The 14,722-nt window shown below is 43.3% G+C and overlaps 2 protein-coding genes across 3 annotated transcripts in view; one reads left to right on the forward strand and one right to left on the reverse strand.

Moving 5' to 3' along the window:
- The first annotated feature begins 23 nt into the window (after positions 1 to 23).
- Positions 24 to 14,116, forward strand: Zscan29 (zinc finger and SCAN domain containing 29). 2 transcript variants are annotated; one of them, XM_038330787.1, is made up of 5 exons: positions 24 to 1,386; positions 2,396 to 2,576; positions 4,474 to 5,160; positions 7,298 to 7,756; positions 10,839 to 14,116. In XM_038330787.1, exons 1-5 carry the CDS (start codon positions 1,078 to 1,080, stop codon positions 11,705 to 11,707), a joined length of 2,505 nt encoding a protein of 834 aa, XP_038186715.1. In that variant the 5' UTR covers positions 24 to 1,077; the 3' UTR covers positions 11,708 to 14,116. The 2 variants fall into 2 exon arrangements, with proteins under 2 accessions (XP_038186715.1, XP_038186716.1); XM_038330788.1 differs by lacking the exon at positions 2,396 to 2,576 and having other exon boundaries at positions 1,185 to 1,386.
- The window catches only part of Adal (adenosine deaminase like), a 31,401-nt gene continuing 22,476 nt past the window's right edge, over positions 5,798 to 14,722 (reverse strand). The window contains exon 12 of the mRNA XM_038330794.1: positions 5,798 to 6,676. The gene's annotated coding sequence lies outside the window, so the exon portion shown is untranslated. The remainder of the gene's footprint in view (positions 6,677 to 14,722) is intronic.

Raw genomic sequence — 14,722 nt, forward strand, 5'->3', positions numbered from 1 at the left:
AGCCCGGAGTGGTTCACTCGGACTTCCGGCTTGAGAGTCGCACTGGGGCTGCTGGCGGGCACGGCTGGTCTTAGCCCTACCGGAGTGGTTGAGGCCGGCCCAGTGAGAGGGATGCTAGTGAGCTGACCGGCAGTTTGAGTGAGGCGGCCAGGGCTGAGCCGGAGGGAGTGCTCGGGACGCCTCGGCAGGGTCTGTGGCATTTTGATTGACTGACTGACCCGGCCGGAGGGCGGAAAACAAAGAGGCCGGAACCTGACAGCCGCCTCTGTGGGGCAGCGCTCGGAGCCCACGGGCTCGCAGCACTGGACAGCCCCGGCTTCGTTCTCGGGAGACCCACTACTGCCTCCTCTCGGGCCGCCTCGCTTCACCAACTCCTGTGACCCTTCCCCAAGGCCACTTGAGTGTAGAAGCCCAAGTCAGCTTCCCCAATGCGTGAGCTTGCCCATCAGCCGCTCCCGTACTCTTGCTGAGTTCTTATATCGGCAGGGAGGAGTAAACGAGAGACCCAACGTTCCGCACTTGACTTTGGTTCGGGCTGAAAATTCGTAGTTTGGCGTCCAAGGGGGCGGGGCGGACGCCTGGGGCTTCTGGGAGGACCGCAGAGGTTCGGGGAAGATGAACCGCCCCACGCTGGACAGAGGTTTTTGTTGTCAGCCGTCGTCCGCCTGGAGTCCCGTGCGGTTCGAGTTGACTCTACATCTTTGATCTAAGTCAAGTCCGCTATACGCGATCAGACTTAGGTGAGGTTAGAGTAAAGTAGACGGACTTTTCTGTTCTCTGCCACTTCCGAGGAATGCCCTAGTCGGCACCCAGAACTGCAGCTTTTGAAAGATCATTTTCGCCTGGCTCTTGATTTGCTGTCCTGAAATGGCACTACCTCCGAAGACCACTTGGAGCATACGGAAAGTCAGGCCGACTCTGGGAAGACTTTAAACATGTGGAGATATTCCTCTGATAGAATAGAAACTCCTTTCTACAGAGAGACTCGGCTGCAGCTGTTTCTGCGGGGACATGGGGAGATCGTGAACTAAGTCTGGAACCCAGACGCGAAGAGGAAACTGCTCTCTGCGACGAAGGATGGCCAAACCCACTCTGCGAGGAAACGGCACTAACTCTGAATGCTTACGACAGCGCTTCAGGAGATTCCATTACCAGGAGGTGGCTGGGCCCCGCGAGGCCTTCTGCCAACTTTGGGAACTTTGCTGTAGGTGGCTGAGGCCAGAGGTGCGCACCAAGGAGCAGATTGTGGAACTGTTGGTGCTGGAGCAGTTCCTGACGGTGCTGCCTGGGGAAATCCAGAACTGGGTACAAAAGCAATGTCCGGAGAACGGAGAGGAGGCCGTGACGCTGGTGGAAGGCTTAGAGTCTGGGCGACCTGGGCATTCGGTGAGAAGGAGGGGGAATTCAAAGTCTGTGACTGGGAGGGCCAGGTAAAAGATCAGGCGGGCGTAAAGAAGTTTGGTGATTTTTCTACTCTCGTCGGGAAGGGTCACTTCTTCAGGAGGGCTTGTCTGGAGATGCCAGCTGGGTATACCTCTGCCCACTCGATTACAGTGCATCTCTCACTTCAATTTTTGTTGTTGTCTTTTGTATTTTTAGACAGGATTTCTTTGTGTAATAGCCCTGGCTGTCCTGGAACTCGCGCTGCATACCAGGCTGGCCTTGAACTCACAGAGATCTGCCTGTTTCTGCCTCCTGAGTGCTGGGAATAAAGGTGTACGTCACCACCGCCCAGCTCAGTTCGATTTCTTAATTTCTTTTTCTTTTCCTTTTTCCTTTCTCTTTTGTTTTTCTTTTTTCTTTCTCTCTCTCTCTCTCTCTCTCTCTCTCTCTCTCTCTCTCTCTCTTTCTTTCTTTCTTTCTTTCTTTCTTTCTTTTTTTTTGGTTTTTCGAGACAGGGTTTCTCTGTAGCTCTGGAGCTTGTCCTGGAACTAGCTCATGTAGCCCAGACTGGCCTCGAACTATAGAGATCCGCCTGACTCTGCCTCCCAAGTGCTGGGATTTTTAAGGAGTGCGCCACCACTGCTCAGTTTAATTTCTTAATAAAGAAGAAATGTAAAGGTTCTTTCTTCTTTCTTTCTTCCTTTCTTCCTTCCTTTCTTTCTTTCTTTCTTTCTTCCTTTCTCCCTCTCTCTCTCTCTCTCTCTCTCTCTCTCTCTCTCTCTCTCTCTCCCCCCTCTCTCTCTTTCTTTCTTTCTGTTTGTTTCCCCCAGCTGGTAATTGGGTTTTTATTTTGATCTTTCTGGAGTTCAAGCCACTGTAAAGTAATGATAATGGAATAAACACTTCTTTGTCTTAATCGCCCCACCCCTACCTAACATTCTGTTCTTGCCTCAGAAGCATGGTCTCTTTGGGGATATTAAATAATCTCCCCGGGAATGGGGATTGTTTTCAGGCCACAGTCTCCTCGGAGAAGAGGACACCCCTGAAATCATCACAGGAGTTCTTAGGTGTTCTTCAGGGGTCAGTGGAACCCCAGCCCAGGGGTGTATCCAAGAGAGAGCGGGCAAGAGGCCCAGTCCCTGGACCACAGAAGCAGATGAACCTGGAGACTCTCAGAGCTTGCCAAAGGAGCGGTGAGGAGTGACTTGTGGGAAGACAGAGCCATTCTACGCTGGGAAGCAGGGAGTGGGAAAGGGGTTCTGAAATAGTGGAAACTGTCGACTCTGTGGTTGTTGGGGCCTTCTGAATTCAGGTAATTCAACCCTTTAGTACAGTGAGTATTCTCAGATTTCTTCCAGAGAACAGCTGCCTAGTTTCTATTGTAATTAGAATAATCTTATGCCGTGGTGATAGATGCTTATTTTCTAGACATATTCTTTCCTGTACTCAAGACACCTTTCTTATAGTTGCTTCTCTTCCTCTAATTGTCTCCCTTCTCTAGACCTAAGTTCTTACTCTCTACATGGACATTCTCTGAATACCTTAATTGTAGAGAATGAAATTACATCTGCATTACTCCTGGGAGGTCTGTTATGTAAAAACAGTATTACTGTTACTTCAAAATTTGCAATGTCTTCTTCTAGTACAGCCCACATATGTAACTAGGGGTTCCTGGACTCTAGTGCCTTTGTACCCAGTCACTTCTACTTGATGTTTTAGAACTTGTTTTTCTTCTTTGTGCTCTTTTGAACTACATTTTATGTTTATTATTTAAAACTTGTTGAAGTTGTTTTGAATTCTGATCTTACCATCCAAGATGACAGTAATAGCATTCTTGGTTAGTGTGATAATGGTCTTTAGCCATCTATCGCAGATACCTCAGCCTCAACATATGGACCTGCAAAATAATCGGGTTTTAGTTTAAACACCTACCATGTGCTGCAGGGTACATGCAGTGCAGTAAGAAAAGGTACCTGTTGACCAGTGAGCTGACTCAGCTGATAATAGTCCTTGCTGCACAAGTCTGGTGACCTGGGTAGAAGCAACTCCATAAAGTCCTTAACCTCCAGCAACTATAGCACGTGTACCCCACATGTATCATCACACAATGAAAGTTTTGTTAAAGCACTTGTTATCAACGAGCTGGCACGATAAGAACCTAACAGTGAATTATGAATATGCACTTAACTGTCTGAAAACAGTGTTAAGGACTTGCTTAGTTGTTCTGTAAGGGATTGGCAGTGTAGCCTTGAGGTGGGGCTGTAGGGAACACCTCCTGGGGGCATTGGCAAGGCGCTTCCCAAATGCTGGGTGAGTGTGGACAGGAGGAAGGGAGGCACAGGTGAATAAAAGTACCACACTCTGAAGAGAACAAGAATGGATGAACTTGCTAGACACCAAAGTTAAGGTTCAGCAGGACAGTGACCGCTGTGGCCTTCTGTGGGAGGATTAAGGGTTTGCACTTGGAGGGGAGGATGTGCTGAGGGAAACACTTAGAATTTGTGACTAAGTGTGAAGCAGAGTCAAGTTGAAGACAGATCCACCCTCACCCCCAGCCTCTTGAAATCACTGAATTTAATTCTTAGGACTCACGTGAACAAATTAGGAGCCAGGAGTGACTAACAGAGATATGCTACCACTTGTACACAAGCAGTGTGGAGGCCAGGGAGCAGCTTGGAATGGAAATACCTGCTCTAAACACACAGTAGAATATTTTCTTCTCTTCTTGTTCTGCTCTAGAACAGAAATCAAATTCTTTTTCATCCTCTGAGGTTTCTTCAACTCATTGAACTTTCTGAAAGCATCTCCTTTATAATTTTTAGAGGCCGCGAATGTGGCTCAGTTGGTAGCGTGCAATGTGCACAAGACCTTATTTGACCCCAGTGCTCCATAAAACTCAGCATGGTGTGCACACTTGTAACCCAGCATTTAGGCAGTGGCAGAAAGAGCAGAAGTTCATGAGCTATACGAGACCCCTTTCAAACAAAGATAGAATTCCTTCAATGAAAAAGGCAGGGCTGATTTGAAAGTTTATTGTTGTTTTTATGATCAGTCCAAACTATGACACTTTGGTTTCTTCCCTGCAAACAGGATCAGTTCCTAAACCCGATGTGGTCTCCGGGTTGAGTCAAGGAGAGCCATGGATCCCAGAGCTCAGCTCCAAGGAGAAAGATGTCCCAAAAGGCAACAGCACAGGAGACAAACAAGTATATACTGATCCATTACTGTCCCAGAGAGAGAGAAGTAGCTGGGTGGAACAGGATCACTGGGGTTTTGATGATGAGAAGGTGGTGGGTGTGCACTGGGGCTACAGAGAGACTAGAACACTCCTTGCAATTCTCAGTCAGACTGAATTTTATGAAGCTCTCCAAAACTGTCATAGGAACAGCCAAGTGTATGGGGCTGTAGCTGAGAAGCTGCGTGAGTATGGCTTCCTCCGAACCCTGGAACAGTGCCGGACCAAGTTCAAAGGTCTTCGGAAGAGTTACAGGAAGGTCATGAGTGGTCACCCACCTGATACCTGCCCTTTCTTTGAAGAGATGGAAGCTCTGATGAGTGCCCAGGTTATTGCACTGCCCGTTAGTGGCCTGGAAGAGGCCGCTTCCCATTCTGGCCAGGCAGGCACGGAGACTGAGACTGAGGAGCCGGCACAGAGGGCCTGGAAGCCTGAGGATGGAGAAGAGGCTGTGGCTGAAGGGTCTGACAGTGATGACCTGGAGGCAGTCCCCCAGGACCGTGACAACCCACCTGCATCTGTCCTTTTCCGAAGCCAGAGTGGTAAGAAGCTATTCTAGGGCTTTTGCGATTAGGTTTAAGGAACAGTGAAGCCGGATGTGGAGCCAGGCATTGTTACCTGCCAGCTTGGCCACTTTAATAGGGAGCAGAGGTACTTCTCTTCTGTGAGCAAATAATGAGATAATAGTAAAGGATAGATTTTTTTTTAAGTGCCTGAAATTGAACCTGGGGCCTTAAACACATACTAGGCAAACACTACACCATTGAGCTACATCTCAAACTTCAGACTTAGATTTTTTCAAAGAAATATACCCAAACAATCCAACTGTCTTCAAAGGGGTTAATTTTTTTATTAAAATACTTTTCCTGTTTATAAAGCAGATTCACTAGAAACAAAATGATACTTTGTTGTTTTTATTACTTTTTAAAAAAAGGTTTGTTTATTTATTTGTTATGTTTACAGTGTTCTGCCTGCAGGCCAGAGGAGGGCACCAGATCTTATCACAGTTGGTTGTGAGCCACCATGTGGTTGCTGGGAATTGAACTCAGGTCCTCTGAAAGAACAGCCAGCGCTCTTAACTGCTGAGCCATCTCTCCAGCCCCATTTTTATTACTTTTTAAACAGTGATTTTTTTTTTAAAAAAAAATGTGGCTAAAACATGATTGAAGCAAAAGCTTTTCATAATCTTTATTCTTCTCATCTTTTCATGCCTCTCCACTTTTCCCCCATACTTTGGATCTTTTCTCTTCTCCTTTCCTCCCAGTAAGTAGAAAAGAATGGAAGGAGGTGTTCTCAGATGGGAGAGGACTGTGTGGAGCCTCAGACAGGAGACTGTTCTTGCCTGAGGCACTGAGACCTGCAGTGTAGCAGATGCTCTTGCTTCTTGCCTCGCTCTGCCCTCTGCAGTACTCCACCCAAAGATAGAGTACAGACTGTAAGACCCTTCAGGTATTGGCTCTTGCTGGGGTTGCTTGATGGAGATAGTAACAGATGAAGATAGACCACGATAGGAATTTGGTAGCAGTATGATTCTGAAAGAGGCAGCTCCTTGGAGTTTTAAGTCATTCTTTATTATTATTATTATTATTTAAAATTTTATTTGAAAAACTTGTTAATTAAAAAAATGCCAAAATTAACCAAACCACTTTGAATATTGATTCTGAAGCCATGAAGCTTTACATTGGACTTTATACTTTGACTATCAAATATTAAATCATTCTGTAGGAAGAAAATAGTTATGGAGAAAATTTATCAGAGAAGTTAGGGATGATGCATTGTGATTGACAGCAATTGTGGGTCTTTTCCTGAAGATTGATTTTTCTAGTTGGGATTAAAATTTCAGGAAGATTAGTAAATGGGAAGAGAAATGCACTCTGTGCACACTTTAGTCTATACTAATTGTTCTTGTTACTGACAAGATACCAGACAATGGCAGCTTAAGGAAGGAAGGATCTGTTTTGGCTCAGCTTGAGTATGTCCATCATGCTGGGGAGGACGTGGTGAGGAGAGCTGCTCCCAGTGTGGCAGTGGGGCAGGAAGTAGCTAGTGCTGCTGTATCTGTAGTCAGGAAACAAAAGAGTGGTGCACGCTGGTACTCAGTTGGCTTTTCTCTTTTCTACCTTTTAATTCAGCATTGGACCCCAGCCCACAGGATGGTGTCACCCGTATTCAAGATAGGTGTTTCCTTAGCTAACCCTTTCTGGAGACACCCCCAAGACATGCCCAGTAGATGAAGATTAACCATCACAGTGCATAATGAGTGTTGCCTTAGTCATCTGGAAAAGGCTTGGTTTCTTCAAAGCCCCAGTGCACAGCTGCACCAGAGGAGAGATTTCAGTATCACTTAACCCTGAGCTTTAGAGCCTCAGATCTTCAGTCTCACTGAAGACTTTAAATGGCTAAATGTTCCTAATAAAGTTCTCTGAAATTGCTCAAGGATATAGAAACATGTTAATGTTTGGGAAACATGAACCTTTTAAATCTAGGAACCTGAGCTTAGGTGGTCTCCCTCCCTCTCTCCTTTGCTTATAAACTGAACCCCAGACCTCATGCATGGTTAGTACACTCTGAGCTCATGTCTCCAGCATAAGTGGTTTTCCTTGGAGCAGGCAGTGAGACTGAAGAGCTAAGGCTCTAAGCTCTGGGTTAAGTGATGCTGAAAACTCTCTTCTGGTGCAGGTGTGCACTGGGGCTATGAAGAAACCAAAACTTACCTTGCAATCCTTAGTGAGACTCAGTTCTACAAAGCCCTCCAGAACTGTCACCGCAACAGCCAGTTATATGACGCAGTTGCTGAGAGATTATGGGACTATGGCTTCCTTAGGACCCCAGAGCAATGTCGGACCAAGTTTAAAAGCCTAAAAACCAGCTATCAGAAAGTCAAGAATGGCCAAGCACCAGAAACCTGTCCCTTCTTTGAAGAAATGGATGCTTTGGTGAGTGCCCGAGTTACTGCCCCACCTAGTGATGACCAGGAAAAAGAAACAGCTTCTTGCTACCTCCAGGGAACCAGTAAGGCTGAAGCTGAGAAGCAAGCTGAGGACACAGAGGAGGAAGATTCAGATGATGAAGATGATACCGAGATACCCCCAGGGGCTGTTACAACCCGTGCCCCAGTCTTATTCCAGAGCCCCAGTGGTAAGGTTCTTTACTTTTACTTTTTGAGACGGTTCACGTAGCCGAGATTGGCCTTGAGCTCACTGCAGAGCCGAGGATGCCCTTAAACTCCTGATCCTCTTGTCTCTACTTCCTAAGTGGTGGTATTACAGGTGTGTGCCTCCATGCCTGGCTAAGATTCTTTCAGTTCTGATGGTGTAAATAGCAAAAGGGAGACTAGAATTTAGGAGAAAAACCATGGGATGGAGAGCTGAGCTCTATACCCAGCTTTCCTGAGCTCTTATCTTTCTTCCCCATGTTTCTTTCTTTCTTTCTTTTATGGTTTATTTAACTTTATTTTATGTGCATTGGTGTGAAGGTGTCAGATCCCCTGCAACTGGATCTTCAGACAGTTGTGAGCTGCCATGTGGGTGCTGGGAATTGAACCCAGGTCCTCTGGAAGAGCAGTCAGTGCTCTTAACCACTGGGCCATCTCTCCAGCCCCCTCTTCCCCATGTTTCTTATCTAGTAAAACAGCTCAGTGAAAAGCTGCAAATTATTAATGTGGCTTCCTTCAGCACACGACAGCATCACCTGCTTGCAAATTTTGTAGATTTGCTATCACTTTCACGTGCTGCTAGGCTTCCAGTTTGCACAGCAGCTAATCGGAATGGGGACATTTCCCAAGTAGCATGTCACATATTCTGCAGAATGAAATTTATTTTTACAAATCATACTTAAGTTTTTCTTCTAGTTTCAGCATGTCTGGGTGGGCTATGTAGAAGCCTGACAAGCCTTTTCTTCAGATACATTTATTTATTTATTTATTTATCTATCTATTTATTTATTTATTTTGGTTTTTTGAGACAGGGCTTTGCTGTAGCTTTGAGCCTGTCCTGGAACTAGCTCTTGTAGACCAGGCTGGCCCCGAACTCACAGAGATCCACCTGCCTCTGCCTCCCAGGTACTGGGATTAAAGGCGTGCGCCACTTCCTGGCTCAGATACATTTTATCTTATGTGTATGTATGTGGACCTGAGTGGATGCACATGTAGCATGTGTGCAGTGCCCTTCAAGGCCAGAGGAGTGTGTTGTATCTATTGGAACTGGAGTTACAGGCAATTGTGATCTGCCCAGTGTAGGCAACAAACCCAGGTTCTCTGTAAGAGCACCACTGAGACGTGTCTGTCTCCAACCCCTTCAGAGAAATTTTTATCTGCAGGTTTCTGTGGAAACTAACTGAAATCTTAGCTGCTGTATAAGAAAAAAAATTATTCTAATATGGTTTCCTTCCTTGTAGGAACAAGAGTTCTAATTTTGGAGTCATACATATTTAGTCGTATGTATGACAATCTCCAGTATTAGCCAAGTGATTTAGTGCAAGTTACTTACCCCCTAAATTTGCATATGCATAAAGACCTTGGGCTGGGCGTGTAGTTTAATGATAGAGTACTTGCTTGAACATGCCCCAAGCTCTGCGTTAGTCGTTCATATTGAAAATGAAACCAAGGTTGATGTAACTGAGGTACTAGATGAAGCCCCCACCACAGTGCTAGGCACATAGTAGATATTCAATAAATAATAGTTTCACTTCGTAAGACTTGTAGATCAGCATTCTGATGTTGCATTGAACATCAATATTTTACAAAAAAAATAGTTGACTTCTGAGTTTGGAAAATACTAAATAACCCTCTTGGAGGTGCACAATACACATTTTAAAGACTCTAAGATCGCAGTCAATCTAGCAAATGTCTTACTTTATGAACCAGCTTCCAAGTAAAAGCTTCTAGGGAATACATACAGACTTACACTCAGTATTCCAGGGAATTCAGAATCCAGAGTTAACACAAAAATGTGAATGAGTGCAAATTCTCATAGCCTAGGCTTAAAGGCTAGCATTTTCTTCTTAGGATGTTAAAAAGTTTCCCAGCTGGGCTCAATTACAATGTTTTTGCAACATTTAGGTTTTGGAGAGAATTTCTAGTGAAGCTTTTCTCTGTTGAGAGCCTTTGTTCTTTGAACACTGCTACATGTTTTTTCTTCCCTGTTGTTTTTTTGCTTTGCCTTTTCTAACAGAGATTGGAATGTGAGGGGGAGGGGACTCATCAAAACTATTTCTGGTTATAGAAATTTCCCAGGAAGTGTTCCTGAGTATTTCCTTCTAAGCCCTTTAATCAATGGCACAATATGACCGAGAGGTGGCAGAATGACAGTGTGGATATTGTTTGTCTGTAAGCACAGAAATTGCCCTCTTTAAAACCAGTGACTTCTTGCTGTTCTGAGTTTCTTTACAGGTACTAGGTATTCAGAAAGACCAAACAGCTCCAGTGTAGATTATGTAGATGAAAGGCATGCGATAGGTCCTACATAGGGAAGAAAAACACTGGAATTTTAATAATCCTAATATAGTAATTTTTGGACAGGAGCCTTACTACTTTATTATTATTATTTGAGACAAGGTCTCATTATGTAGCCCTGGATGGCCTGAAACTTGCTTTGTAGGCCAGGGTGGCTTTAAACTCATAGAGATCTGTCTGTCTCGTCCTCCCCAAGTACTAGTTAAAGGTGTATACTACCATACCCAAATTTAAAAATATTTTAAAATACTTAAAAAAAATTATGTCTGTCCATGTGTTGCTATGCACATCTGACTGAGTACAGTGTCCAAGGAGACCAGAGGCATCAGCTCCCCTTAGAGCTGGAGTTACAGGTGATTGTGACCCCACCTGGTACTGGTGCTGGGAACTAAACTCAGGTCCTCTACAAAAGGAGTGCATGACCTTGACTTCAGAACCGTCTCTAGTACCTCCATGTGTTTACTTTTCTTTATTTATGGGGCATATACACCATGGTACATGTTTGGAGATCAGAGGACAATTCATGGAGTTGGTTCTCGTTCCCCTATGTGGGTTCCAGGAATTGAACTCAGTTCATCAGGTTGAGCAGCCAGTGCCTTTACCTGCTAAGCCATGTGCTCCCACCACACACCTTTCATAAATTCAAAATGTGGAACTTACTGACCACTTATTTGTAATCATCTAACATAATACTTGTTTCTCCCAGGTTTGCTTTGTTGTGGTGCATTAAGGAAATGAATGATTTTTCGAATTGTGTTCTTGTATTAGGTTTTGAGGCTGGATTTGATAATGAACAGAATCTTAAACGAGATATTTCTGAGGAAGTACAGCTGCATAGGACATTACTTGCAAGGTCTGAAAGGAAAATTCCCTGTCACATGAATCAAAGTAAAGCTATTAAAAATGAGTGTTCATCAGAAAGCCAGTGGGAAAAGACTCAGAGAGAGAAGAAAAGAAAACTGGCATTCCCAGAGAAGAGTATCAGTACAGTTCCAACTTATCAGAGACCAGGCTTGGGAGACAGATCCTACAAATATCTCAGATATGGCAAAAGATTTGACCCAAACTCCCATCTCACATATCAGGTATCCCATCAGGTAGAGAATCCATATAAATGTGCTGACTGTGGGAAAAGCTTCAGTCGAAGCGCACGCCTCATCAGACATCAGAGAATCCACACTGGAGAGAAACCTTATCAATGCGTGGACTGTGGGAAAGGTTTCCGTGACAGTTCCAATTTCATCACCCACCGAAGAATCCACACAGGAGAAAAGCCGTACCAGTGCGGGGAATGTGGAAAACGCTTCAATCAGAGTTCAAGCCTTATAATTCACCAGAGAACCCACACAGGAGAAAAGCCTTACCAATGTGAAGAGTGTGGGAAAAGCTTCAACAACAGTTCTCATTTCAGTGCACATAGGAGGATACACACAGGAGAGAGGCCCCACGTGTGTCCTGACTGCTGTAAGAGTTTTAGTAAGAGTTCTGACTTACGTACACATCGCAGGACCCACACAGGAGAGAAACCTTACAGGTGCCACAACTGTGGCAAGTGCTTCAGTAAGACCTCTGCCCTTAATAAACACCGAGAGATCCATACACGAGAAAAGCTGCTGTCACAGTCCATGTCTAAGTAAGTTCCCAAGGAAGGGCCTCAGCAAATGTATTGTTTGTAAGTCCTCTCCTGTTTGTGCCCAGCTGGCTTAGGAAGCACTCCTCAGGATTTTTGCCATTGTCTGTTCCTTATGCTTCCCAAATCTAGTGGTTTTAAGATGAAAAGTAGATTTGGTCTGAAATGATGATGGTAATAATGCCTTCCCTCTCGGTGCCTGTGTTGCTCCCCTCGAGAGGTATATCCTGTGGATCTCATGTATATCTTCCACTCACCCTGTCTTTTAGTGCACTTCAATTGGAAAACCCATCTCAGCAGTTTTTCAAAGAAGTTGTGAGACTACTCATTAATTGGGCCATCTTGCTCACTTAAACCTGTGTATACTCTTCATTTATCTTTAAGGAAAGTCTTTTTCTTTTTTTCTCAAGAATCTGGGTTGGGGATGTAGCTCAGTAGTAGAGCACTTAGTATGCACAGGGACCTGGGTTCAGTCCTGAGTAACACAGAGACAGAGAGACAGTAAGTTAGGAGAAAAATGTAAGCCTTCTATAAACACTGAATTTCTTAGTTTCTTCTAGAGTCTACAAAGGGTAAAATAATTATGTGTGTGTGTGTGTGTGTGTGTGTGTGTAAAATCTTCTTTGATTTTTCCCTTTTCTCTCCTTTCCTCCTCACCTGCATCTAAATTTCATCTGTCCCTTGTGGACTAAAAGCCAAAAGAACAAACTATATAGATATAGTCACACAAAAAGCAGTTAAAGCTATCAATAGGAGTCATCTATTTTTCCTACACTCCACATACGTATTATATATATATACATATATATAATATATAATATATATGTATATAGCAGCCTACGGGTGCTCAGTACTAATTGCAAGGAGCAGAACCACTGCCATATCCCCATGTACAGGTAAAATATACTTACCCTAAATGACAGGGAAGATGGTGGAACTACCAATCTGTACACACTCAGCTATACAAATGAAAGTATCTACTTGAACACAAAAGTAATTATGGGTTTTCAAAATTAGGTGGTATTGAATTAATTCCTACATATTCATAGACTTATGATAATCCCTGTACAATACAAGTAAACAGTCCTTACCCTTGTCTTTATACTGGAAAACAGATAATACATGGACAGAAAGCCTAAACATATAGTGGTAATATTTATTATTTTTTAAAGACAGGTTTCACTAGGTAGCATTGGCTGACCTTGAACTCACAAAGATCTCACTGCCTTAGTCTTCAAAGACCTAGGATTAAAGATATGCAACATCACGACAGGCTGCAACTGTTTTCAAAGAAATTTAGGAAGCTAAGTAGTGTTACTATACTAGATGTAAGTTTTAATATAGCTTGCTTGCTCTGAGAAAAATCTGGAAAGTATTTTTAAAGGAAACAGTAAGCATTCAAAGGAAGAAAAGTAACTAGATAAACTATAGTGAGATAGACGTTTTAAAACTAGTAAAATTGGTGCTAAGTGGGTAAAAAGTGAGAAAACATCGAAGCACAGGACAAAAGGTATAAAGTTCACTGGAGAAGCAGGAAAAACCTAATGAATGTATGATACAGCTGTACAGGAGGTAGAGAATCAACTCAGCGGAGAAGGAGTGGTGGGGAGACCCTCAGATGTACTGTGCTAAGCTTACTGACAACAGGATGGCAGCTTGACTCAGGGAAAAACAAGTTTTAGGAGACTAGCTCATTTGAGAGATAAATATCAGAAATTACCATCTATTGAAGATATTTGATGAGCAGGTCAGAAAAGATGGTCAAGACCTGGAATAACTAACTTTCACATTTTCACTCTTATTAGAGACCCACGGCTAGATTAAGATCTGAGGTAGTAATGAGGAGAAAAGACTGTTCTAAAATTTATTAGGATGAGTAATTAATTAGGGTTCTGGTATTAAGGAATTCTAAACAAAGAACTAACATTAACAACTAAGGAGCTGGGTGGTGGTGGCGCATGCCTTTTATCCCAGCACTCAGGAGGCAGAGGCAGATGGATCTCTGTGAGTTTGAGGCCAGCCTGGTCTACAAGAGTTAGTTCTAGGATAGGCACAAAGCTATAGAACCCTGTCTCAGAAAAAAAAAGAAAAGAAAAAAGAACTAAGGAAAAATGGTATCTCAATTATGCTACCAAAGCAAGCAGGAAGATACAAGAAACCCCTGTCTAAAGCAAGGCCTCAGGATCTGAGATGGCTTTGGAAGTGAGGTGCAATGTCAAGGAAAATAGGATTATTATTTTTAGTATAAATCTATGTATAATACTGTGGAAAAGGCATAAAGGTATTAGCAAACAGATGGTTCCAAATGTCTTGTGTGTGTTTAACTGCTTCTGTTTCTCTTCCTGTAAAGCAGAATGTTTACAGCACATCTGCCTCTCAGGGATATCACATTAATAAAAGTTATGTCTATAAAGTGCTCTGTGTTTCTCAGGTGTTTCAGTGTACATTTTATATATGCAAATTATATAGAATTATTAGCTTAATCGTAAATTCTTTTGATTAAATTGTGAACGGTAGGAAAAAATTCTGTTTTTCCCCCTTCTTGTTATTATTAGTGACCTGCCTGAATTCTTACATTGAAGGCAAAGGAATAAATTACAATCACATCAAGATACCTAGGCAAGGAAAATGAGTCAGGTTTTAAATTACACAGGACCCTTCAACTTCCAAATGAGGAGACTGTATAAAACGAACAGGGTGAACTCTCATCACTAGAGGAAGATCCAGGTCATCTCAAACTACCTCACAAATACTGCCCAGTCTGCCATTATTGAGGGTGGACAGAAGCAAAAGTAAGCCTAAGAAAGCAGTAAGGGGAGCAAGAGGTTCAGGCCTCTTACTCTTACCTCTACAGCCTTCGTGGAAGAGGCATGCACAGAAATGTGTATTGGTAGAAATGACATGACCTGTTCTCACCATGTTTCCTTAACATACTCTACCATATGTTCTCATTGAATATATTATACACACTAATTTTGTGTCAACTTTTATTCTGTAACACTTTCTTTTGTTGTTTTTTGTG

Source organism: Arvicola amphibius, chromosome 5 (genome assembly GCF_903992535.2).
Source record: "Arvicola amphibius chromosome 5, mArvAmp1.2, whole genome shotgun sequence".
NCBI classification, from domain to species: domain Eukaryota; kingdom Metazoa; phylum Chordata; class Mammalia; order Rodentia; family Cricetidae; genus Arvicola; species Arvicola amphibius.